Source organism: Cryptomeria japonica, chromosome 9 (assembly GCF_030272615.1).
Source record: "Cryptomeria japonica chromosome 9, Sugi_1.0, whole genome shotgun sequence".
Lineage (NCBI taxonomy): Eukaryota > Viridiplantae > Streptophyta > Pinopsida > Cupressales > Cupressaceae > Cryptomeria > Cryptomeria japonica.
The window spans coordinates 634,830,945-634,858,128 of NC_081413.1; the positions used below are offsets into that span (position 1 = coordinate 634,830,945).

At 33.6% G+C, this 27,184-nt stretch overlaps 3 protein-coding genes across 3 annotated transcripts; 1 reads left to right on the top strand and 2 right to left on the bottom strand.

The window, feature by feature from the left end:
• Nucleotides 1-5,380: 5,380 nt before the first annotated feature.
• On the bottom strand, nucleotides 5,381-6,505 carry LOC131078091 (protein VACUOLELESS GAMETOPHYTES). Its single transcript, XM_058015739.2, has one exon. It carries the CDS (start codon nucleotides 6,346-6,348, stop codon nucleotides 5,749-5,751), a length of 600 nt encoding a protein of 199 aa, XP_057871722.1. The 5' UTR covers nucleotides 6,349-6,505; the 3' UTR covers nucleotides 5,381-5,748.
• Nucleotides 6,506-9,564: 3,059 nt separating this feature from the next.
• LOC131858573 (protein VACUOLELESS GAMETOPHYTES-like) lies at nucleotides 9,565-10,400 on the top strand. The gene is made up of 2 exons (XM_059211858.1): nucleotides 9,565-10,140; nucleotides 10,281-10,400. Exons 1-2 carry the CDS (start codon nucleotides 9,565-9,567, stop codon nucleotides 10,398-10,400), a joined length of 696 nt encoding a protein of 231 aa, XP_059067841.1.
• Nucleotides 10,401-16,238: 5,838 nt separating this feature from the next.
• Nucleotides 16,239-16,820, bottom strand: LOC131858574 (uncharacterized). Its single transcript, XM_059211859.1, has one exon. It carries the CDS (start codon nucleotides 16,818-16,820, stop codon nucleotides 16,239-16,241), a length of 582 nt encoding a protein of 193 aa, XP_059067842.1.
• Nucleotides 16,821-27,184: the final 10,364 nt, after the last annotated feature.

A 27,184-nucleotide genomic window follows, 5' to 3' on the forward strand; every position in this document is an offset into this window, starting at 1 on the left:
CTAAATTTGATTGCCGCATGACGAACAAACATCTGGACTTAGTGATGGGATGGGCCTCACATTTACTTCATCCCACAATTTCCACTCCCCAGGACTTGCACCATCACATTAATTACTGAGCTAGAAATCCACGGCTCAATCAAACCCAGAAAGCCTACCAAACAAATGATCCAATCAGAACCTTACAGCGCGAGTCTCACATTATCACATAAAAATTAACTAATAATACAATTGCTTATCGATGAAGTACTGAACGTAAAAACTATCCACAAATAAACAACTTACCACAAAAATTTTCAACCAGTTTAATATTTTTATTATTGTAATGGTACAATTACAATGATCATCGCTATTATCACAATGCTTTCCAAAATTTCATTCTAGACTACCGGCTCATGGCGCTAGCTTTTCTCTCCCCTATTACGTTGGCAAACGTAACAAAATGATTGGTTTTTTGACTGAAACAAAGCTTAAAGAATAAACACAAAGAACAGTCCACAATGTGACTAAAAATAAACACAAAAAGTGTTATGTCGCATCCTACAGCTCTTGTCGGTGAGTTTCATGACTCATGTGAATTCACCTTGATCCAAGGGTTTACCTTTAATTTTGGTACAACTTCAAACATCAAGATATGACAGTTGAAAGAAATGATAGCCCACCTGGATCAAGCAATATGGTCCTTGTCAACAAGCTGCTATCAATTATAAACTTTCCTTGAAGTTGGTTGTAAAATTACTCGTGTTGAAAAACACATTTGTCATGTGGAATGGGATTTATAGAGATTATTTTTCTACAAGATAAAAAAAAATCTTGTGGAAGAAAATAAGAACCCCATCTTTCTAGATCATATTTGTCAAATTACTCACATGTCCCTCTTGCGATCTGATTGCTATTCCCATAGAGAATACTAAGTCAAGCTGTAGGTATTTCCGTTCCATCTGGACTTTTGACTTTTGACATGGAAATGGGGTTCAAATTTTGTGCTACATCATTGAAAGCATCAAATTTCCACAATGCATATTCCACAAGTTTCTAGATTTGATTAAGTAAATAATTGTACTCCATCACCCCACAGTTCTCACACACCAATTACACATTCCATATATTTTGATGGAATCCAACCTCAAATATAATTCCATTAAAATTATTAAGTTTGAATGCTTTCAAGTGCCGAAAGACCCATAATTATCTAGATAGGGGAAAGGATCCAGTAGTTGTGCACCCTAACTTCGCGCTTCTCAAAATCTTACTTGGAAATTTCAAATCACTCTGATTTTTTTACAGCAGCTTACTTGGCAAGTCCCCTGCTTATAACTAAGGTTTCAGGGCCACATCAGCATGCTTTTTGCCAAGGTGTCCAAAACAACCCCCCAAAAAAGTGAGACCAATAGGCGTGCAAAAGAGACCCCAATAGTTGTGCAGCTGATATGGCATCACCTGATTGGTTACTTTTTACAATATTAGTACATTTCTTAACAACTATTGGTACATTTCCTAACAACTGTTGGTACATTTCCTAACAAAAATTGATATTTTTTGTTTCAAACAATAGGTTTTATTTGTTCAATTTTTGGAACAAAAGTTATCAACCACCCTCACAACAATTGGTACATGCTCAACTACTGGGTCCTTTCCCCTACATCATTTTACAAGCGTAACAGGATCGTCATGTTTAGATCCAGCCTGTCAAAGAAACAACAAGCGACAGACGAAAAATAGTGTTTCCGTACGCTTTAACAATCATTACCAAAGTGCTCTTCGCATTTGCACTGTTACTGAAGATTTAATGATTGTCATACTAAATGATTGAGATATTTATTCGGATCAGGCCTACTTGTGAGGGTCAACTGTTCCTGTCAAGGAGCTTTTTCATGATTGTATCCATTGAAAATCGCCCTTTTAATATTTGACTTAGGCAAAAGTATTTAATAAATATATAAGAATAATTATATTAAAAACTTTAAATGTGTAAATATGGTTATATAATTGAAGTGAGTTTCTCCACATTATTACATAAATGAATATTCTATAGGAAAGGACCTGAGATCTAGATAGAGGATTCTGAGATGGATTCTAAAAAACAGAGTTTGGATGTGCAAGATATGGCCTTGGTAGCAGAAAACTAAAGGCTCATTTTGGAGGCTTAGTATAGAAAATTGGTGAAGGATATGAGAAAAATAATTATAGATTCAAATTATGACATTTTTTACCTCGTATGCTCAAGTTAGGGCCAAAAAAAACACATCTAGGTTGATTAGGGTTTTGGGGGTTAAACTAGGTCAAAGTGTTGACCAAATGCTGATGTTAGCAAAATAGTTCCAAATATTCCCTTTGTTGAAAAAAATCAACCCCCTGTCAAACAAAATTTTGTCGAAATATACCCTTTTAAGATTGGAATATTTTGTGTTTCCTTGCACTAAATTTAGATAGGCTTCACTATAAATAGGTGAGGTCCTAAATATAGAGAACCCACCAAGATGGAGGGTAATGTCAACCAAAGTACCTATGCAAGGACTACCTACATAGGTCTAACAAAAAAAGTACGAGCCCTTTTCACAAAAAATTCACACCCTCTTTGATTAAACAAAAAAAAATCACCTTTCAAGAGAAAAATTTTAAACAAGAAAAAGCATTCAAGATTTTTTTAACCTACGAATGGGAGAATGGTGCCCGATTTTTTACTACTTGCATATGTAATCTATACCTACAGTATAGATCTATACAGATGTATAGATTTTCATACCACATAGGCAACTTTGCAAAAAATGGTCAAAATTTTTCTCAAGCTCTGAATTCAATGTTTTGACAAGATATTTTAGGGTTCTCGGCCTTTCTAAGCATGATGGTGACTTTCATTTTATGCCAAAGTGCTCAAATTTTTTAGCTACCCTTAGAATTTGCCTCAATTTTTGTTCCCTCAGCCAAACTAATCCAAAACTTCAAATGCTCATATTTTGACAAAATAACAATCGATCTTAGGGTTTTGGGATGTTGCAAACACAATGGCAACCTTTGTTTGAGAATAATGTGCATTGAAAAATCACCAAAGGTTGGATCCCTTAAGAAAGTGGATAGAAACTTGATAGATCAACTCTGATACCATGTAGAAGTTGCCCAAGAATCATATGGAAGAAAAACACCCATCACACAAAAGAGATCAAGCAAAGAATATATGTTCTATAACAACTTGAGAATTTTGTATTTTTGCACACTCAATTTATTGATTACAATATTGGAGATACACTTACAATGAATGAATGAAACCCTAAATTCAAAACCCTAAAGGCTAGATTAAATTAGCACATGCCAAGTGTCACAACCACAATGAATGAGACAACTTAAGTTATTATTAGCCTAATGAAATAAAAGGAAAAGGAATCTAGTTTAGCTTAAGTGAAAAAAAATTAAAAGACCACATTAATAAATAATTATCTATAAATATCCTAATTACTCCAATAGTGTACTCTCCATATATTCACAAATTGAAAAAATTTTCAAACCACCACAATGAACACATGTGTTATCCAAGTATAGGTTCTTGTAAAATTGTTGACACTCAACTCTTTCACATAAAATGCTAGATATGGAATCCCTTGAAGTTCTAGGTGGAGCCTTTATGTTGCATTCTTGCAAAACATTGTTAGAATGAAAATCTAGACACACACACACACACACAGATATATATATATATATATATATATATATATATATATATATATATATATATATATATATATATATATATATATATATATATATATCGATAAACATCATTAATAATTAAAAAAAATTCAATATGTACTCTACAGAAAACAAGTTGTGCATGTGTAATTTATTTTTACATAAAAAGGCTTTTACCATTTCAAACAAATATTTGACTAATTTTAAGTTGAGAATACTTCTCTAGAAATTTGGCAAAAAATTGTGTCTGAGTCAATATCCAAAAATAAAATTGTATGTGGATCACAAATTTGACTACCAATCTTCCTTCTTACAACATCTCTTTGGTAAGGAGAGACCCTTGTGTTATTCTTCTAAAATTCTTCAATTAAGGATCTCAAAGCTTTAACAATTGCTTTATCATTTTGCAGTACTCTATTAGAGGATGCCCATAATTCATTGTCATTTGGATCCTCAACTTTTTCACATGTTCCCATGCCTCTCATTAGATATTTTCTACTTATTTTCATTGCTTTACTTTTCTTTCTAATGAGGCGAGCTTTCTTGGTTAGAATTCTTACTATTGTTGATGTAAGGACACACCATGTGACATTGCCATCGTTAATGTGTGATGTAGAACCCACACTCTCATTATGCAAGTTAATTAGATTCTTTACAATAGATTTCTCATGTGAATCATTCAATAATTTAGCCCAAGAATCGTCATGATGGTCCTAAATTTTAGATTTCTCGTCATTTTAACTTCTCTAAAAATAATCTCCAAATTTGGTTAGCATATCTTTGACAATTATGCTTTGGAATCTTATCAACCATTGGTTCCAAGATATTTGCATCAATATTGATCAAATACTTAGGCTTTCTATGCAAATTTCTAGTAGTGTTCTCAAAGTTCAAGTTCCAACGTGATGCCAAATAAAACTTTAGTGTTTCTACTTTATGATTTGAGGACGTTTTATGAAATAAAACAAATTCTAACATAATGCCAGAATAAAACTTCAGTGTTTCTACTTGGGAATACCATAGAATTGTGAATCAGACAACCACATCAAGCCAAATATAAGCTTTATTCTCTTTGTTAAAGGAGGTTAAGATAAAATACACTTTCCTATTCATTGAGAGAGATGCGTTCGACGAATACCATACTACATACACTGTAACAAATGTAAATGACGTCACATATAAGTCTAGAAGAAGCATCTAGACATAAGCATGGAGTGGGCCTCACATTTGAACTACTACTTCATCCCACGATTCCCACACCTTGTTAGTATTTGAGGATTCATGTCTATCGCATTAAATACTAAACTTCAATTCTACGGCTCAATCACACCCACTAAATAAATAAACCCTATTCAAAGCAGGCCCCACCTGCGGTACAGACAAGAAACTAGAGTACAGAGGAAAAAACAGTGGGTCCTTACCTATACTACGGTTGCAGACGATGGATTTAATGACATCATGAATGATTTTAAAGATCTTCACATTCACCTAGATATTAAACGGGAACAGATAAATTAACTAATACAATTCCTTTAAAACTTATCTACGAATAAACACCACGTTACAAGAATTAATGATATAAGATTTTCATAATCTGGTTGATGCTGGTTCTGAAACTGTGTAAATCTTTTTATGACTTTATGATCATAGCCAGCTGATCGATCATGACTGTGATATGGGTCATTAAAAGGATGGAGAACTAAAAGACGGAGAAGAATCTATCTTATTCAGAAACAAGATCAAACGTTACAACAAGTTCTTTTCAACCAGATTACTATTTTTATCATGACAACGGTACAATTCCAATGATTCTCGCTATTACAAATCTACCATTACAGTAGTGAATGAAAAAAGCCTGGCTTGCAAAGAAAAGATCACTACACTACAGAACCCACAAAACTCCCTACTCAAAATACAAATTCAGAAAACTGCACTACAGTCTAAGCGACAACATCACGACAATACCCAATTCCTGCAGCTGCTATGGCAAACAATTCTAACAGTGATAGACAAAACTGATCATTTGTTTTGGCAAAAGGAAGATAAGAGTAATGGGTATCTATGCTATGTGCAGCAGCAGTTGCCAAGAAGCCAACGGTCATATTTCATGCTTGCAATACCATGCTCTGGGAGACCATTAATATCGACCTTCACACACACCAAATCAACACGAAGCCTGCACGCCATTTCATCACACCTATAACTCCACCCAGATTTGTTCTCGTTGCACCTGCTACAACTGAATGTTCCTCCTGTCTCCATTATAAGCTGCACAGGATGTTCTTCATGGGCGCTATAGTTGAGAGAAGTGGGGAGCGCAATACAGAGAGGATGAAGGCGCAAAGGCTTCAATAAATTTGGCCTAGGCGATTGATACATAAATCCTTTTAGAACCTCCCCACAGGCATCGCACTCATGACTCATACAGGTTTTCTTGCGGAATCTGAATTCCAAGGTGGGATAAAAGGGATGAACATAAGAATCGGGATAAGCTCCACACACCTCATGTAGTGTGAAGTTTGGGCAGAAGTTGCAGCGGTACCCAATATTGGCTCCATATTCTTTGCACCCATTGCATTTGTAAGGGGCCAGACCTTCGCACAGACTAAGGGGATGTTTATGGCGAGGAGTACAGTTGCTGATAATTTTGGGATAGGCTGCCATGACACTAGCCTGTAGACTTTTCTATAAGCTCAATACATATATAATTCTCTTATTCCATGGTCTATGAGTTGGCTCCATCTCAGCATCTAGTTATAGAGTTCGATTGAATGATTGATTAGATCCGGGAACCCTGCTGGATGCTGCGCTGAATGTTCTTTGCCCTAAATATTAAAACTCTTTTGTCTATAGAGCTCCCCTAGAATATCTGCTCATTCCACATCACAACTAGCATAGCTTCTGTCTTATTCAGTTAAGAAGGTTCATGACAACATACACTTCTTATTTTTTATATAAAGTGATGTGTTCGAACATGGTCGAATCTGCTTAAATTTGATGACCGTATTTATAAATGTTTTATAATTGTTATTTAATGGAGGATTTTTTATCTATAAAGTCATTTTTTAGTTATCTATTTAAGGACCACGAGTCTTAGGTTGAAACCTCTTTAGCTAAAAGCCAAGGACTGAAGAGCATCTATTTGACCAAATTCACTGTGATATTATCTCGGCCTCATTTCTTGACCAAATTCACTGTGATATTATCTCGACCTCATTTCTAGTGGGCTCAATAAGAATCATTCAACTTCACCAAAAGACCAAGAGCCTATTGACCACAATTAAATATATAACATCGAAATAAAGATTTTAATTTTTTGAAAGATTATGATTTTATAAAAATTATTATTAAAAAATTACTCATAAAAATGATTAAATATTAAATTCAGATTTTCAAGTGATTTAATTTATTTTTTAATTTTATTTTTATAACCAATCTTTATATATAAAATATATCAACTAATAGTCAAAATTTCTAATATTATTTTCTCCTCTCTCTAATTCCACCATCCTTTCATATATTTCTTATTCCTTCTTTCATACATTTTAATAATTAACATTCTATACTTAAACTTTCATATATTTTTTAATTCCTTCTTTCATATATTTTAACAATTAACATTCTACACTTCAATTGTGTGTTAATTTTTTTTTAATATATTAGGTTTAAGGGTTTGCATGAATGAGAATACAAATGATTAGCTTAGCTTATGATGAGATAGGATTCTTATCTTAATTTTAGGATGCTAAGTGGTTTCTTTATTCCTTTTATTGTTCTTATTAGGTTATTTGCTAATATATGTACATTCAATTGTTAGTGAATTATGTTTTATCTATTGAGAAAACTAATCTATATCAATATTAATTATTTTTAATAATTAATAATATTTTTAAACTATATTTATAATTATAAAGAATAAAATACTTTCTATCTTTCATAATTTTATATTTGTTGTCTACTATAGTATGTTACATCTTTAAGATACATCAATAAGCTACCTATACTACATGATATACATTAGAACAAAAACTAAAAAACTCATTTAAATCTTAATTTACAATGTTAAATTATTTTAATAATAATAATGATTCAAGATCAAAGTCATCTAATATACCAATAAGTCATATTAATTGTTATAATCATACATCAATAATATTTCCACAAAATAACATTAAATATAAGAATCAATCATACATAATGAAATTTAAAATTAAATTATAATTTAAAAATTTTAAACAAAGCAATTAGAGAAATGTAAGCTACCAACCAGTAATTAAATTATAATTTAAAAATTTCAGCTACGTAAAGAATTAAATTATTTCAACCTTTCATCACATTATCTTTCTTGTGCTTAATATAGTATGCTACACCTCTAAGATACATGAATGAGCTACCTGTACTACATGACATACATTAGGAAACAAACTAAAAATTTAACTTAAATCTTAATTTACAATAAAATAATACAAGATCAAAGTCATCTAATATACCAAATAAGTCATATTGAATGTTATAATCATTTATCAATAAAATATTCATCAATTAGCATTAAAAAAAATATAAGAATCCATAATAGACACATTTGAATCTTACAATTTCTTATTTTATTAATAATATTTAAAATTAAATTATATTTTAAAAATTTCAGCAAAGCAATTAGAGATATGAAGCTACCAACAAGTAGCTGAAAGAAAAACATTGCATTAACTTAAATCTTAATTTACAATATTAAATTACTTACATAATAATAATGATTCAAGATCGAAGTAATCTAATATACCAAATAAATCATATTAAATGTTATAATCATATACCAATAATATCTCCACAAAATAACATAAAAAAAAAAATCTTAGAATCCATAATATACACATTTGAATCTTAGAATTTCTTATTTTATTTACTAATATTTAAAATTAAATTATATTTTATAAATTTGAACAAGTAATTAGAGAAATGAAGCTACCAACAAGCATTGAAAGAAGAACATTGTATCAACTTCAATCTTAATTTACAAAAAAAACCAAATTTTTTTTTATAATAATAATGACTCAAGATCAAAATCATCTTATATACCAAATAAGTCATATTAAATGTTATAACCTTACATCAATGATATCTCCATAAAATAACATTAAAAAATCTAAAAAACTCTAATATACACATTTGAATCTTACAATTATTATTATATTTAATTTTTTTTTTTAAATTATATTGAAAAATTTTGAACAAGAAAAATAGAGCTACCAACAAGTAGCTGAAATGATTAAAAACTCGGCCACTAGACTGCAAGAAAGATACAATAAAATTAAATTACAATTTAAAAATATAAATTAATATTAGTTCTGATCATTCAATGCATATCTTAATTTACCAAGACTTTTATTTATTGACGGAAAACCTCGTGTAATTGACTTTTATTTATCCAATTACCTGCAATACATATCAAAGAACTTTCCGAGAAGAGTAAAAGAGCGCAATTTTTGCGTACAAAGTCTTGCACGGAATTGTAACCTAATAGATTCCAATCAGCGGGACCAGTTCAAATAAAATAAAAAACGCACTAAATGTTTTCGTTTTCCAAGAGCTTTCCTCGACTAATAAATTTATTTTCCATGGTAGGTGGGGATCAAACGAGGGATTCATGGGCTCTGACAATTCTATACGACCTCCATTACAACAGCGATTGATGGACTTTTGCATTTGTAGGTCAATCTAACGAACATCAATTCAAGACAAGAAATTTCTGAGCAGGAGTCTAACCGCAGTTAGGGGAGCGAATGAATCGCCGAACCAGAAGCTGGGGACCAAACCAAACTAACCCAAGAGAATGATATAAAGTATAGACTATAAGGCAGATTAAATCTATAGGTTACTGCAATGGCATCCTATCCGAAGATTATCTGCAACAGTAATCCTCGCCATAAGCATGAGCTTACTCTGTGTCAAGGTCTTTACCCTTACAACTGCAATGGGTGCAAAGAAAATGGAGCCAATATTGGTTACCGCTGCAGCGACTGCCAAATTTTTACACTGCACGAGGTATGTGGGGCTTATCCAGACGTTTTGGTTCATCCCTTTTATCCCACATATGAGTTCAAATTCAGAAAAAAGACCCGTTTGAATCATGAGTGTGATGCCTGTGGAGAAGATTTAAGAGGATTTGTGTATGAAGCAGCTACGGGGAATTTATTGAGGCCTTTGAGGCTTCATCCTCTCTGTGTTGCTCTCCCCACCTGTCTCAACTATGGCGTCCATAAGGAGCATCCTGTGAAGCTTATTTTGGGGACTGGGGGGAGTTTTAATTGTAGCAGGTGTCACAAGAACAAATCAGGGTGGAGTTACAGGTGTGATAATATAGCTTGCAGGTTTCGAGTGGATTTGGGGTGTGTGAAGGATGATATTGATGTTTTAGGAGCAAGGAATTGCAACCATGAGAATTGGCATAGGCCCAAGGTTATTTCTTGGGAGATGTAGGAAACAAGTCTTTTGCAGGACTAAAATTAGGGTTTCTCTTATACGGGACTGCTTCTTTACATAGCGTGGATGCCCATCTGTCTATCTTCATTTTGCAGTTCACAGTTTTTCTCTTATAGGCTACTGCTGTTGTACATAGCATGGATACCCATCAGTCTATCTTAATTTTGGCAGTTGACACAGTTAATCACTGTGTAACTCTGTTAGCAATTCTGTGGCACAGCAGCAGCAGGAATTAATTACTGTTGTGACATGGCCATCTTATCTTCTGGAGTGTAGTAGTTATCTGGATTTGTATTTTATCTACCTAGGAAGCTTTGTGCTGTGAAAATTTTTCTTTGTAAGCCAGGCTTTTCTCCTTGACTTTCCCAAAGTAGAGCTGTAACAGTGATTATCATTGTACCGTTGATGATAGAAAATATAATCTAGTTTTTTTGCCTCGTTGTAACGTGTTTGTTTGTCGGTAATTTTCAATGCACATAATTTTATCTTGGTATTATATTCATAAGTCTATCTACATAAAATTTGGGGTTTTCATTAAAGGAGCTCAAATAATTGAACAAGCTTGGAGAGGGACACATGTGTTAGTCACGCGTTTTACACTGTCGATTTTGCAATAAATAGCTGTGATTGACTAACACATCCCTATATGGAAGGTCTGTTTTGGAGCCAGAATAGCTTCAGCCCTTAGAGAGCATCTACAGGTCCGGATAGTATGTTTGAAAGATTATAAATTTAAAACACTCAAATCATACAGAAAAGAAATAATATTCAATTGAGAATATTATATAATAGAGGATGGAAATAATAAAAGAAGAGGACAAAGTTTAATAGATATTGTGAAAGGTATGGGTACTATGAATCAAAGTGCTGGAAAAAAATCTGACTTGATTAAGTCAAGAGTCAATTGAAAAAATCTTTTGAAGATGTAAAGCATTCCACGTTTGTCACATGCACTTTGACAAAAGAAGAACACCAAGAGAATGTCCAGTCCACGTACTTTACATGCAATTTGGCAAAAGAAAACTAAGAGAATGGACAACGACTGCTCAAATCACATAGTAAATTGGATCTCTTTGTCAAATTAGATGAATCACTATGAAGTTAAGTTAAATTTGGAGATGATAAAGAAGTTGATGTACTGGGAAAAGGTATATTGGAGTCAAGGCTAAGCAAGGAGAAACTACTCATATTTATGATAGTTTGCTTGTGCCAAAGTTATAGCATAATCTTTCACTTTTAACAAAATTTGAGCGAGGATAGATAATTCTAAAAAATAAGATGGATATAAACTATTGCATTGAATATTTATAAATCAAGAGAGAAAAAAAATCAACAAACTGAAATATTGATAGTTAGTGGTTTCTATCTTACAAGATCTTTAAAAGTTAAGACTAATAGTGTAAATTGTAAGAAACACTCTAAATTGTAATAATCTATCAGCTATGATAGTGTAAGGGAAAAAAATGTTTCACATAAACTATTTAAGTTCTTCAAACAATCAAAACAATTAATTAATAATGAAGTTAGATAAGAGTTTGAAATGGATATATTAAATATTATAATTAATTAAATTAAATTAAATAATATTTAATTAATTTTTGCAGATAGAAATATGTCAAAGATGTTGAGAATTATTTTGTCATGATATTGAATATTTTAGGATTTGTTCAAATAATTGTCTTATAATAGACAAATTGTGTATTGTTTCACTTTCACTTACAACAATTTTTTTTGGTGCTTATGAAACTAAACTAGTATATATAGGTCTAAATTTGTGCTCATGAGAATGAACCAACTAGAATATGCTCACTTCGATCTTTTGATATCTAGATCTAGTAAAGAGAAGTCAACATTAATAAACACCTTTGAGGAATTTACTAAATTCAAGATCTTTTGGATGGCTAATTTGTCTTCATTTCTTTAACATTGACAAGGAAGATGAATAACAAGGGTTTTCTTAAGGGATATTAGTTTTCTACAATCCATAATAATTCTTTGTGTTGCTTTTCGATTCAATTGTGTGTGTTTTTTTTGCATCAACGTTTCGAATCACACTCCGTGATCCATCATCAAGATAATGAGAGCCAAAAGAATCCTCATTATCCTAATGATGGATCATGAAATGTGATCCAAAATGTTGATGCAAAAAAGACAAACACAATTGAATCCAGAAGCAACACAAAGAAGAGTTTTCTTATTATGTTGAACACTGAGTGACAATGATGACCATGGAGAAGTGCACAAGGAATTTAGGCATTGTGGCAACAAGGGCCTTGAAACTGTCAGCAATTTTTCCAATCTTTAACATTCAGTTTTCTTCGTTATAATGGATGACTTTTTCCTACTACATAAGGCTAACTAAAGAGAACTACCAATTATTTTCTCTGCCTCTTCACCTCACTGCATCATAATTTTTGTTTCTCTCTTTGTTTCTTCAAAAAATTCATGCATTTCTTGCAGAAGTTTTGCTCTTGTGATCACTATATATCAATTGTAATTAATAAATCTTTGATATTGATAATGTAAACGATAGAATTTCATTATTATTTGCAGCTTTGTTCTTCTCTATTTTCTATAAGTTTTTCTTCTTTTTCCAACTAGATCTATTTTGTTTTGCAAGATGAGCTACAAATTTTTACATGGTATCAAACACAAGGTTACTAAGAAGAAGTATAAACATTTTTATTTGTAGGTAGATTTTTGTAAAGAGTATCATCACCATGGAGGCAGATGTAAACCTCTATTTCTAGATACATGCATGTTCTCCCTTAATTTTTTTGCAGTCTCCTTGCTTTTTTCCTATGTTGACTCTTTAAAAATTGTTCGTGCTTTGCAAGCACTACATGATAAAGTTTTGAGAAAATTCAAAGCTTTGTAAAAATTGAACTTATATAAAGTTTTATATGGGGTTTCTGCTTAAAGCATTTATTATAGGTTTCTTTTAATAAGCTTTTTCAAAAAACAAACTTAGAATATTAAAAGTTGCTAATTAACCACCAAGCTCTGCACTCTTCCTCCAATAGGTAGCCAAAAGTACATTATTTTGTTCTAAATGCCTATCTACATGAGATTCCAATGTTGCAACTAGGTTTGCTCCTAGAGATTCTTTTTAGTAGGGTTCGTGACTACATGAGATCCCAGAGTCACATCCTTGAGTGCTTCGAGAGTTTCTTTCTAATGGGACGATGTTGAACGTTGGATAAGCAATGACATCATCCCAACCGGAGGACATCTATGTAGTTCTTCAGTTTTGAATACATTTTTGCAGAATTTTCTTCTTGTCTTCAGACGATCAGTTTTTGTATTCAAAGACTGTGTGCATGCCTATTCATCCATTTGAGTACTCTAAAATATGTATAACTGTATTTTTTAGCATTCAAGGGTATCCTAAAAGTACTCGTGTAGTGGTTTGTATAATTATGATATAATCTTGTTGCAGTGTGGATTCATCTGTAGTTCTTCTTCAATAACTGCAACTTTTTTCTTCAATTTGAATAAATGGTTAGGAGATTTTCTCACTTGAGTTTTCTTCTTTCCTCTTTGTAATTGGGTTCCTGATCATAGTTTGTTGCCAAGTTCCATCTCTCCTTAGACTTAAAAGATGTTAGCACTAATTCCAATCTTGAACATTCAATCCTCTCCGTGAATAATGGACGACCTTTTCATGCTACATAAGGCTAACTAAAGAGAACAACCAATTGTTTTCTCTGCCTCTTCACCTCACCGCATCATAATTTCAATTTATCTCTTTCTTTCTTAAAAAAAAAATATACATTTCTTGCATAATTTCTACTCTTGTGATCACTATATATCAATTGTAATTCATACATCTTTGATATGGATAACGTAAAGGATAGAATTTCATTTATTTCCAGCTATATTCTTCTCTGTTTTCTGAAAGTTTTTCTTCTTTTCCCAGCTAGGGGAAGAGCACCAATAAATAACATAGTTCCAATGACCGTCACCTTATTGTCATGTTGACCCCACAATAGTTGTCATAGTGAAAACACCATTAATAAATTTGTTTTGTACCAATAGCAATCTTTTTTTGTAATTAATTGGCCCATTTGTGTACAACTATTGGAACATTTGTCCCATTTGTGCACCACTATTGGAACATTTGTCAACAAATACGTTCCACCGTGTGCATCGTTACTACCTAGAAGCCAAATCAATAGCTATAAGCAGGTAAGTTGCATACGAAGACAACTAAAAAAAAAAATCAAAATCTGATGTACCGTTTAAGATCTGTGGATGCACGAAATTAGCTATGACGACTACTAGTGCTCTTCCCCTAAATCTATTCTATTTTGCAAATTTTTTACGGAAACAACCCTCTAAATGGTCCCTGCGTATATGCCACTTGATGGTAAGTGAGGACCCAGGAATGTCTGGCATGTCCCTGCGTATTTGCCACTTGATGGTAAGTGGGGACCCAGGAAGTCTTCATAGCAGACATGATATAACTAGAGGCAGAAAAAGTAGAAAACTACTGACTATTGGTGTAAAACTATCGATTATTAAGTAGAAAACTACTGACTATTGGTGTAAAACAATTGATTATTGGTGTGAAAACCCGCGAGCAAAATTACAGTACAGATAAGCGGCGGGAAAGTTATTCAGAGGCACATACAGGGACGACTTTGGTTTACAGGTTGGACGATTGGTAGATGGGCTAAACAGATAGAAAAGTAAAAGAGATGTCGTTTCTGATTCATTACAGACGTCATGTACATGACGTAGGTATCATTTACTAATCTACTCCATTCAATTCCTGCCACAAGCTACGGACAGCAACACAAATACCTCTCAGACAATTTAAGAACTACAGCCGGTTACTCTGACAGATGCCAGTGAAGTCTGTTGGCTTATTCAATGTTATTGCATTCTAAGAATATTTACTTTTAAAAAAGAGGTCTTAAGTTTAAATCTTAAGGTAATCTGTTTGACTCTTCAGCATCTAAAAATTTTTGAAATTAGTTTATTGATGGAAAACTTGACTTTTTCAAAAGAGAGGTCATAAATTCAAATTTTTAGACTGTATATACCATCCTATCAGAAACACAATTAGAATTAAATACTTCCTGAAATAATCTCATATACTACAAATTTCTCTAGAGCAAAATGGAATCCCCTCAATTATAAAAGAATTCTACTCTTATATATTTAATACCCATTTTACTACCAAGATAAAATTGTCTGGTGTGCTTATTTTTTACTGTTTTAACTCTGTCTTTCAAATGTACCAAAAAAAAATTAGAAGCCTTTGTAGTTTTATGACTTCAATATTTGAAAGAAAAAATTGTATTCAAATAAAATGTTACAACAAAATCTAAAACTAGATTACTGACATTAAGTTTCCACAATCCATGTGATAGGAATAGGTACCTTCTAGATTTGATTGTGTGAAACTTTTTTGCATCAACATTTCATGATTCATCATCAAGATATTAGAAAACAAACACAAATGAAAAATCAGTAATTACCAGTATAATACAATGATTCTGCCCATTACAACTCAATTTGAGGAGTGAATAAGCCGGACTTGTAAAGTACAATGATTCTGGCCATTACAACTCCATTTGGGGGAGTGAATGGGAAAAGCCTGGCTTGTATAGTACAATGATTCGGGCCATTACAGCTCCATTTGGGGAGTGAATGAGAAAAGCCTGGCTTGCAGAGGAGATTATCACAGCCAAAAGCTTACTACTTAAAATTCTTACAAATCCAAATACCTAATCTCCAGAAGACACATCACAGCAATGATTAATTCCTGGCGCTGATGTGCCTTCAATCAGATTACAAAAATGAAAATAGAGTAATGGGTATCTATAAATTGTAGAGCAACAGCAGTTGAATATAAGAAAAGTCTCAGTTCTGGATTGGGGTCTGGGGTCTGGTTTGTTTGGTGAAAGCTTTCTTGATAAAGTACGAAGGCAAGAAGTTTAATCTCCCTCTATGGATGATGTCTTGCGCTGCCAACATAACCCAACACATTAAAAAATTTACTGCAGTTTATAGGACTACCCCATTCCTACAACCTAAAAAAACCCGTTTTACAAATGAAAAAAATATTATCTTTTGAAGCTGCCATGGTTCATGCTTGCAATACCATGATTAGAAAGAGCATGATTATCGACCTTAACACAGTTCAAATCCACTCGAAGCCTACACGCCATGTCATCACATCTATAACTCCACCCAGATTTATTCTCATTGCATCTGCTGCAACTGAATATCCCCCCTGTATCCATTATAAGCCTGAGAGGATGTTCTTTGTGCCCCCCATAGTTAAGAGAAGTGGGGAGCGCAATACAGAGAGGATGAAACCTCAAAGGCTTCAATAAATTACCCGTAGGCGCTTCATAAACAAACCCTCTTAGATCTTCCCCACATGCATCACACTTGTGACTCAGACGGGTCTTTTTACGGAATCTAAACTCATGGTCAGGATAAAAAGTATGAACATAAATGTCTGGATAAGCTCCACACACCTCATGCAGTGTGAAGTTTTGGCAGGAGCTACAGCAATACCCAATATTGGCTCCATATTCTTTGCACCCATTGCATTTGTATGGAGGAAGACCTTCACAGAGGGTAAGCTGATGCTTATGGCGAGGATTAGTGTTGCAGATAATCCTAGGGTAGTATGCCATTGCCAATTTGCAACTAGCCTTTACAGACTTATTAAACTCCTCCTTTGCATATTTGCATATTTATATCATTCTCTTCCTTCAGTGGGCTTGGTCTCAGCCTCTGGTTCGAACCCCTGTTTTGATGCTGCGCCGAAATTTCATTACTAAAAAGAGATCATTTCGGAATTTGCTGTTCTGTTGACTAATAAATGCCCGGAAGCATCTTACTCAAGTTGTTTTGGAATTTGTATAGACTTTTCGCTCTATGCCAACAATAAATTTTAGTTTATTCGTTCAGGAAGCTTCGTTCATGCTCAGCGAAAAACACGGAAACAATAATTCCAGTCAATTAAATTTATTTTATTTGAATGGGTCGCACAAAATTTGAATATATTTGAGTCACAAGTCCGTGGGAGATGGGACCCTAGTCGCCAAGTTTGTCTTTTCTTTTCATCTTCCTGGAAAGTTCGTGGAAAAGTCATATTATTCCTCTGTGTACTTTTAAGACTGAATATTAGAATCTGGTAGGATATTCTAAACTAAATGATTAGGGTCTTAAAAAATTAAGATATACATTGAAAAAACTTAATTTTAAGCTTTAATTAATATTCTAACTTTTAGGATAAGTATAATTTAGTTTCAATTTATCTTTATTAAAATTATAAAAAATTGTAAATTCTAAACGTGTACATTATGTTTATCATTTTGTGTGAATGTTATCATATACACATATAAATATATATAATAATATTTAATATAACTTATTTGGTATATAAAGATTATTTTTATTTTGAGTCGTTGTGATTATATAATCACTTTTTTATAAATTAAGATTTATTCTTCGTTAAAAAAACAAAATTCTTAGATCAGGATACATATGATCTCTTCTTTTTTTTTTTAATTTAAAAATTGAGATTTCGCACTACTTACACCAACTTTCTAGGATATTATTGTTATTCATGAGATTACATTTCAAAAATTTTGAGTTATATGTCGAAGACTTATATTAGAGAACATCTTTTTAGTTCATTCTAATCATTGACTATTAAATATTTAATTTCTACCTTCGGTCATATAGAATATTATTTAAAGGAAGAAAGTATATTTCAAATGTATTCTTCGGGGTTGGCCCTGTATTGTAGCGATTGTAGGTTGTGCACCTCTAGGTGGAGGTCTCAAGGTCGAAACCCCTAAGCCTCATGTCGTGCAGTCCAAGTTGGGCGGTACGATGAGGTGGAGGTTTATCTCGCCCCCCGTTGACTATGATTGTCTGTAGGTCCCCCATCCTGAAAAAACATCTGCTCCGCCCCGCTAGTGCCGACAGACCAATCTAGTAGCGCGTACCGCGAGGAAGGCCTAGCATAGATGTAGGGTAAAGTTTGATGTCGGCTCTCACTGTCAGTGGGTCAATTGATGTTTTGTCTATGTTCATTGGCTAGTGGAAATAACGGCTAGAGCTCTCAAGCTGTACAGGTGCTTCATCGAGGATGCGATGTTTTTAGGAAAGTGACCACGTACGCGGTGTTTCTAGGAAAGTGACTGCGTACGCGGTGTTTTTAGGAAAGTGACCACGTACCCAGTGTTTTTATTTTTTGTTGTAAAAACCAAATTCTGATAATTTAGAACAACAACAACAACAAGATGCACCTCCTAAAAACCCTGAACAAAACCCACAAGATACACCTTCGGCTCCTCCTTTTGACTGTACACCTGATACACAGGAGCAATTGATTAATCAATTAGGGCAAAACACGTCTAAAATAAATTAATAGACTAATTAATAAATTGAAAATGTAGTACCTCTCCTTGTTTGAACTCATTAAACTCATACTTTATTATTGTTTACTTTCGGTGGATACATTACCATGATGTGTTATTTAGATTTATATGACATTATTTCATGCTTTATCTGGATATGAGATGCATAATTTATTTGCAGTATTTCACTACTTGTGATTTATGGCATTTTATGGATTATTGCTATGTATTGACACTTTATTTTATCTATGTAATGTGAAATTATATGTTGTGTGTCTGCGAATGTATTGGATGCAAGGGGACAATTTTCCTTCACTCACTCCGGTGAGACAGGGAATGTCACGATTCTCCTTCATCGGTGTGTATGTCGTGTTTTCTATATTATGTATATGCATGTGTGGTTTGGTGATGCAGGATATTGTAGGTACAAGTACCGGGTAGGTACAGGGTATCGTCTCCACCTGGCTTCACAGGTCTGAGCGTGCCTTATATTGTTCGATGGAAGTGGACGAGGTAGTAGTTGACCCTATTTTACTCAGTTACACTCTTGTGAGTGTCGTCAGTTGGTTGTCCTGTCAGTTTGTTGGGCCTTCATGTATTGTCATTTGACTTTTTCTAAGTCTTTGCTTGGGGTTTGTTCAGTATGTGTGTTTTAGTGGATTTAATTAATTAATTAAATTTATGGAGTTATCTCATAGTTGGTATTTTTGAATTATGTATCTTATGCATTGAGATTATAAATTTAATTAATTAAAAGAATTTATTAAATTAAGTTGCAAGCTGCATGATATTAGAAATATATTTTTTAGTGAAAAATAAATTAGATTAATTTCATTTATTGTTTCCTAGAATTTTAAATAAATAAAAGAATAACAAAATAAATAAATAAATAAATGAACAAAAGAATAAATTAGAATTAAAGTATTGCTTTAATTCCTTTTTTGGGAAATTAATTAATTTGCATGAAGAGAAGAAAAGAAAAGAAAATGATTTTTGCTTATTGCATGTAATTTATTCCTTTGTTAGGAATTAGAAAGAAAAATAAAATTGCTTTTAATTACTAAAATTAAATATTAGGGTTTTTTGGGGAAAATATATGCAACCAAGAATTTTAGTTTAAAAGGGGAATACATCTTTTTATTTTGGAAGGCAGGGATTTTGGTGAAGAAAACTTATTGGAAGCTTAGATGTTGGTGAAGAAAAATTATTGGAAGCTTGTTGAAGGATTTAATCTTTCTTACAAAGTTCTTCTAGGAAAGCTATACCAAGTTGGGTGGTTTCTTCTGGTTGTTTGTTTTAAAGAAAATATGTTATTTCTTCCCTCTTTCTGAATGATGTGTGTGTTAAAATATTTGTCAAATCCAAAATTCTTTCTGGTTATTTCTTGTTCTTGGCTAAAGTCCATTTTTGAAATTAGTTTCTAGTGTATGGAAAGAAGTTGTTTCCTGGGTGTTTGTAGATTAAAATTTTGAGGAAATTGGGAAAAGTTATTCTGGCAAATTTTGCCAAGATATTTTACTGTGCATGAAAGTTACAAGATTTGGAAGAAAAGGTTTTTGCCAGAGAAAATGTCCTTTGGTTTGGTATTGGATTCGATATTTTGCTATGGTTGTTCTTATGTATATTTGTGCATCTATGTATATTTAGTTGTAAAATTAATTGGGAATTAAATCTAGTAGTTTATTAAGTGTATGCGAAAATCTGTATTAATTAATTTGTATTAATTAGATTCCCTGGAAATAAATTTTATTGAAAAAATAAAATTTAATATTCGTCAGGGTTATTGAAATTTAAATATTTTAAGTTATTTAAATTTAATGTTTTATTTAGGTTATTGAATTTAAAAAATAAAAAATAACTTTCAGTAGTTACTACCGGTGGTAGTACCTGCTACTAACGGTAGCGGTGCTACCTACAGTAGTACCTGCTACCTTGCGGTAGCAGGAGTTAAACTAATTTCTCTGTTTCCTAGATAAATTTCGTGCAAACCGAAATATGGTATTTCGGATTTCCGTGCAAGGTTATAAAATTTGATTTTTAAATATATATATATATATATATATATATAATTAATTCAGAGTTTGGTTATTTCCATAAAAGCTTATAATTTTAGATTCTATATTTATGCTTAGAAATACATTAGGAGATTAATTTTTATGTGATTGATTTAACCTTATTAGACAAATGACAAAATTGATTTCCTTGTATTAATATAGTTGTATTTTCTTATTTTCTGGAAAATCTTTAATTGCAAGTTATTTATGCTTTTGGTTGTTTAAAGAAAAGATTGCCTGTATAAGGATCTTGTGTAATTGGTATTTGCAGTCAAGCTTAATTTCGTTGCAATTTTGGTTGAGTTGTCATTATGTCATATGTTGTTATATCTCCTTGGTCAAGTGTTGTTGTATAACCTCGTTGATGTGAGCCATTGTGTGTTTTGTTCCAAATGGTCAATCTTGGGTTAGTGATTGTGTATCCTTGACCTGTGGTTTGTCGAGATTAGATATGGTTGTCTATTTCACCACAGAGTTCTCGTAGAGAGAGACCTTTCTTATTAGTGTCTTATGTGAGAGAGTGGTTTTTGAGCGGGAGCCGCGCCCGAAGTTGATGGCAGGATAACCCCTCAAAAGTCAGTTAAGAAGTAATAACCTAATAATTGATTAGGGGGTGGGTAGATTAAATATTAATTAAGATAATGTGCCTCGCACATGGTTGAGTGCTTGTATAGGCTCAGGATGTGGTGAGAAGGCCCAAAATGGAAAACTTACCACCTTGTCTTCACGAAAGGATTGGTAGGGTCCGCATGAGGCTTAGATGGAGCCGAAGGTTCGGGAGAGGTTACCAGGATAACCCAGGATGGGGGTCGGGACCTATGGAGGCCTACAAGGGTAACCACCATAAGCCATGTGATGACACTCTCTCCTTAGACTCACTAGTATTTGTGAGTTGAGTCACATGGATGTTTGCGGAGTCATGTAGTTCTATCATACTTGTCTTATTTTGCTTACTTGAGGGTCTTCTACTATCTCCTAGCACGGTGGGTGGTTCCGTTCTGGGATCACATGGTCGAGTGGTAGTGCCACTTCCCATCGAATGTTCTGGATTGTATCTTCAGGTGAGGAAAGGTTTTGCTGGTGTTTCTTGGTTCGTGGTTCATGTACCAGCTCATGTTCATGATCATTGTTCAATTGAGACTTGTGGTCATTGTATCAAACGTTTATGTAACCTTGACATTGTAACTTTTGGATTCCGTGGTATTTTTGGAAGCCATGTATTTATGGATATTGTAATATTATGTCAATGGATTGTATGTTAACTCAGTAGCTTTGATCTTTTGTATAGATGGTTTATGGATAAATAAATGCATTGGAATACTTTGATTCTTTCATTATGGAATTTAGATGTATGTGTAGTTTTAAACTTAAGCATTTAATTTATCCAATTAAATGGACAATTGGATTAACCATGGTGTTAATATAATCTACGAATTATTCTTTGTTGGTAACCCTTAGGAAATCATGTGTTAGACTTCTGATGTGTTATTAAACGTGCAATGGTTATAATTAATGCACTTAATCTTTAAAAAAAAAAAATCTCCCTTTAGTTGCCTAGTTGTGTTGTTTTCCTTTAGGTTTCCTGGCGGGGCATTACAGAAAGCATCTGAGCTTGAGCATCATAAATCCCTCACCACTAGCCTAGAAACATTAGCTAGTGGTGCCACAATTGTTTCCACACAAATTACAAAATGGGGGAAACTATAGGGATATGTGTCGTCATTACTATGCTAAAGGAATATCATACAAGGGAGTGAAAAACAAAAATATTAGTAAACAACAAATATGTGCCCATTTTTTTGATCCTAAAACTGGCCAGTTGTTACCTCTTAATGCAAAGAGGTTTCCCATACATTGGTGTACCGATGTGCAGAGGAAGACTCCTTTTTGGCAAAGGTGGTGGATGGTCTTTGATGATCCACCTTGTAATAATGAGGTGCCATTGTATTCATTGTATTGTTTGAGAAAAGTATACTATGAGTTCAAGTCCTCAATTTGTGACCAAACTATTTTGACATGAGAGAGTTCCATGGTAGAGATGGTGGATCTGCCCAAGATAGACTTCATGGTTGTTCATCCGATTTTGTTCATCCCTTTTATCCCACATATGAGTTCAAATTCATAAAAAAGACCCGTTTGAATCATGAGTGTGATGCTTATGGAGAAGATTTAAGAGGATTTGTGTATGAAGCAGCTACGGGGAATTTATTGAGGCCTTTGAGGCTTCATCCTCTCTGTGTTCCTCTCCCAACCTGTCTCAACTATGGCGTCCATAAGGAGCATCCTGTGAAGCTTATTTTGGGGATTGGGGGGAGTTATAATTGTAGCAGGTGTCACAAGAACAAATCAGGGTGGAGTTACAGGTGTGATAATATAGCTTGTAGGTTTTGAGTGGATTTGGGGTGTGTGAAGGATGATATTGATGTTTTAGGAGCATGAAATTACAACCATGAAAATTGGCATAGGCCCAAGGTTATTTCTTGGGAGATGTAGGAAACAAGTCTTTTGCAGGACTAAAATTAGGGTTTCTCTTATACGAGACTGTTGTTGTACATAGCGTGGATGCCCATCAATCAATCTTCATTTTGCAGTTCACAGTTTTTCTCTTATAGGCTACTGTTGTTGTACATAACATGGATACCCATTAGTCTATCTTAATTTTGGCAGTTGACACAATTAATCACTGTGTAACTCTGTTAGAAATTTTGCGGCACAACAGCAGCTCAGGAATTAATTACTATTGTGACATGGCCATCTTATCTTCTGGATTGTAGTAGTTATCTGGATTTGTATTTTATCTAGGAAGCTTTGTGTTGTGAAAATTTTTCTTTGTAAGTCGGGCTTTTCTCCTTGACTTCCCCAAAGGTAGAGCTGTAATAGTGATTATCATTCTACCGTTGATGATAGATAATATAATCTAGTTTTTTTGTCTCGTTGTAACGTGTTTGTTCGTGGATAATTTCCAATGCACATAATTTTATCTTGGTATTATATTCATAAGTCTATCTACATTAAATTTGGGGTTTTCACTAAAGGAGCTCAAATAATTGAACAAGCTTGGAGAGGATCTATAGGTCCGGATAGTATGTTTGAAAGATTATAAATTTAAAACACTCAAATCATACATAATAGAAATAATATTCAGTTGAGAATATTATATAATAGAGGATGGAAATAATAAAAGAAGAGGACAAAGTTTAATAGATATTGTGAAAGGTATGGGTACTATGAATCAAAGTGGGGAAAAAAAATCTGACTTGAATAAGTCAAGAGTCAATTGTACTGAAGAATCTTCTGAAGATGTAAAGCATTCCACGTTTGTCACATGTACTTTGACAAAAGAAGAACACCAAGAGAATGTCTGGTCCATGCACTTTACATGCAATATGGCAAAAGAAAACTAAGAGAATGGACAACGGCTGCTCAAATCACATGGTAAATCGGATCTCTTTGTCAAATTAAATGAATCACTATAAAGTCAAGTTAAATTTGGATAGGCTTAACAAGACTTATTGTAAAAGATTTAATAGGCTTGGCTCCTAACAGGGTGAACTTTAGAAGAGTTTAGATAGCTATCCTTGTGAGTCTCATCTCACCGTGGTTTTTACCTATTTGGGTTTTCCATGTATAAACATTTGTGTCAAGTGGTGAATGTTTTTGTGGTTATGATCTTATTTGATTGATTACTTAACTATTATGATAAGGCATGATAATTGGAAGCATTGAGAGATTGAATATGTTGAGATATGATTAAGCATTTTGATGTTTACAAGATTGAAGTTGTTTACTATTAAGTTGTTATAACAGTTAACCGGTTGATGTTGAGTATTGATCTTGATAAGTGAAAGTTTACTTTGTGAACTTTTGAATTTGAGGTTGGGAATTTTGTATCAGTTTTTCAATATACTGATTCACCCCCCCCCCCCCCCCCCCTCTCAGTATTCTACCGAATACTTATTCCTTCATCATACAATCAATTGGTATCAAAGCATCTCAGGTCCTCTTTAACCTAAAAGCCTAACAACTTGAGGAAAAGATCTTGTAGATCATGATGAAGAAAGATAACTATAAGATATGGAGCGATCAAATGAAGATTTACATTAAGAGTTTGGGAAGTTAGCATTGGGATCATGTAGAAACTAAGTATATTGCACCTACTGGAACCCTGACTGATGATCAAAAGAAATACCAACAAGAAAATCATCAACCATTGGAGGCTATTATCAGTTCCCTGTCTGATGTTGAATATGTAGATGTTCATGGTCTTGAAACTGCATATAAAGTATTGAAAAAACTTGAAGAGATCTATAGCGGTGATGAACATGTTAAGATTGCTAAAGAGGAGAGCCTAAGAGGAAACTTTGATGACATGACAATGTCTGAAGGTGAGAATATCCAGCAGTATGGTCAAAGGATAAAAGAGATAGTTGGTGAAATGAAGAGTGCAGGAGGGAAAGTGGAAGATGCCACAGTGATCAGTAAGGTACTGAGAACCCTGCTACCAGTCTATGTTATCCGATTTGTAGCTATTCAGGAGTTGAAGTCCATTGACAAAACTAAGGTAACTCTTGACTCTATCATTGGCAAACTTACTACTTTTGAATTAAACGGTTATGATGGTAGTGTACAGAAATCAGAATCTGCATTTAGAGCTTCTATCTCTAACCCATCTATTAGAAAAAGTAGAGATACTTGTCATAGCTATGAATCTAGATCCAATAGAGATGTTGATGATGAAGACAACTTAGTGGAACTTGAAGAATTGTTGGCAAAATGACTGCCTAGGGGCACTGGGAAATATAAAGGTAAGCTACCTTTAAAGTGTTTTGCATGCAACAAGATTGGTCATATAGCAACCAACTGTCCTAATGGTGAAAATGAATATAAGAGAGACAAACTCAAGAAGTATAAGGGCAAAGACAAGAGAGATTGTCTTATAGCGGTTGACAGTGGTATTACTGATGAAGAATCTAATGATGATTCTAGTGAAGATATTGTGTTTGTAGCTATTAAGGAAGAGATATCAGATCAGAAGGCACTAGTGTCTAGGATGGATAACTCTGATGATTGGATCATTTATAGTGGTTGTTCACATCACATGACCGGTGATCGGAGCAAATTTCTTTCCTTGAAGGAATTTGATGGTGGTGTTGTCAGATTTGGCAATGACTCACCTTGTATGGTTAAAGGTAAGGGAGTTATTTATCTTAATGGGAAGAGCAGTGTTGACGATGTCTATTGGGTTGAAGGCCTAAATCACAATCTTCTAAGTATGGCACAACTTAATGACAGAGGATACCCATTGGAGTTTAGAAATGGTATGTGCAAAATCTTTGACAGCAAAGGTGAATTGATTGGCACCGGGAAATAGACCAGAGATAATCTATTTCATCTTAATCCTAAAGTTAACAACTATTTGATTGCAAAGATAGATGATAGCTGGCTTTGGCATATGAGATTTTGTCATATAAACTTTGATAACATTGTTAAAGTGAGCAAGTCCAAGACAGTAAGAGGTCTGCCTCTGTTAGACAAACCGGTTAATGCTCTTTGTAAAGAACGTCAGTTAGGAAAGATAACTTCTTCAACTTTCAAGAGCAAGTCCTTCTCAGTAGAGAACTTGTTAGATTTGGTTCATACATATCTATGTGGACCAATAAGAACAAGAAGCATTCAAAGTGATAGATATTTCATGATCTTCACTGATGATTGTTCAAGGATGACATGGGTCACATTCTTGAAGGATAAGAATGAAGCTTTTGGTAAGTTCAAGGCATTCAGGGCCTTAGCTGAGAAAGAGAGTGGCAAAAGGATAAAATGTTTGAGAACAAATCAAGGCGGTGAATTTAGTTCTAAGGAATTCACTAAGTACTGTGATGAGAATGGTATCAAGCGACAAATTTCTGCACCAAGGACACCACAATAGAATGGTATAGTAGAAAGGAACAACTGGTCAATGGTCGAAGCTGCTAGGACAATGTTGATACAAGGAAATGTAGCGAAAACATTTTGGAAAGAAGCTATAAGTAGAGTTGATTACACAATGAACCGAGTTCTGATGAAAAGAGGTAAGGACAAGACCCCTTATGAATATTGGTATGGGAGATCACCTAATGTTAGTTATTTCAAAATATTTGGTAGCAATTTTTTTATTATAAGAGGTGATTACATTAGCAAGCTTGAAGCTAAGAATGATGAAGGCATATTTCTTGGCTATTCCACCAAGAGTAAGGCCTATAAATGCTTCAACAACCGAACATAGAGAATTGTTGAGAGTGATGATGTTCGTGTAGATGAATGTCCTGAAATCTCTGATGGAACCAGTTCAGAGAAAAAGGATGAAGATCCTTGTATTTTATTTTTGGAACCTGAACCTATTAAATTAGAAACCAGTAAAGCAAATCCTGATGTACTTGTTCAATCAGAAGAAGAAGAAGATGAACCTGAAGAGAATGATCATGTTATTCCTAGGTATGTGAGATTGAACCACAGTCTTGAGCAGATTATTGGGGATAAGGATGCTAGAGTACTAACTAGAAGAAGAATAAGAGAGAACTCTTGCATGATCTCCAC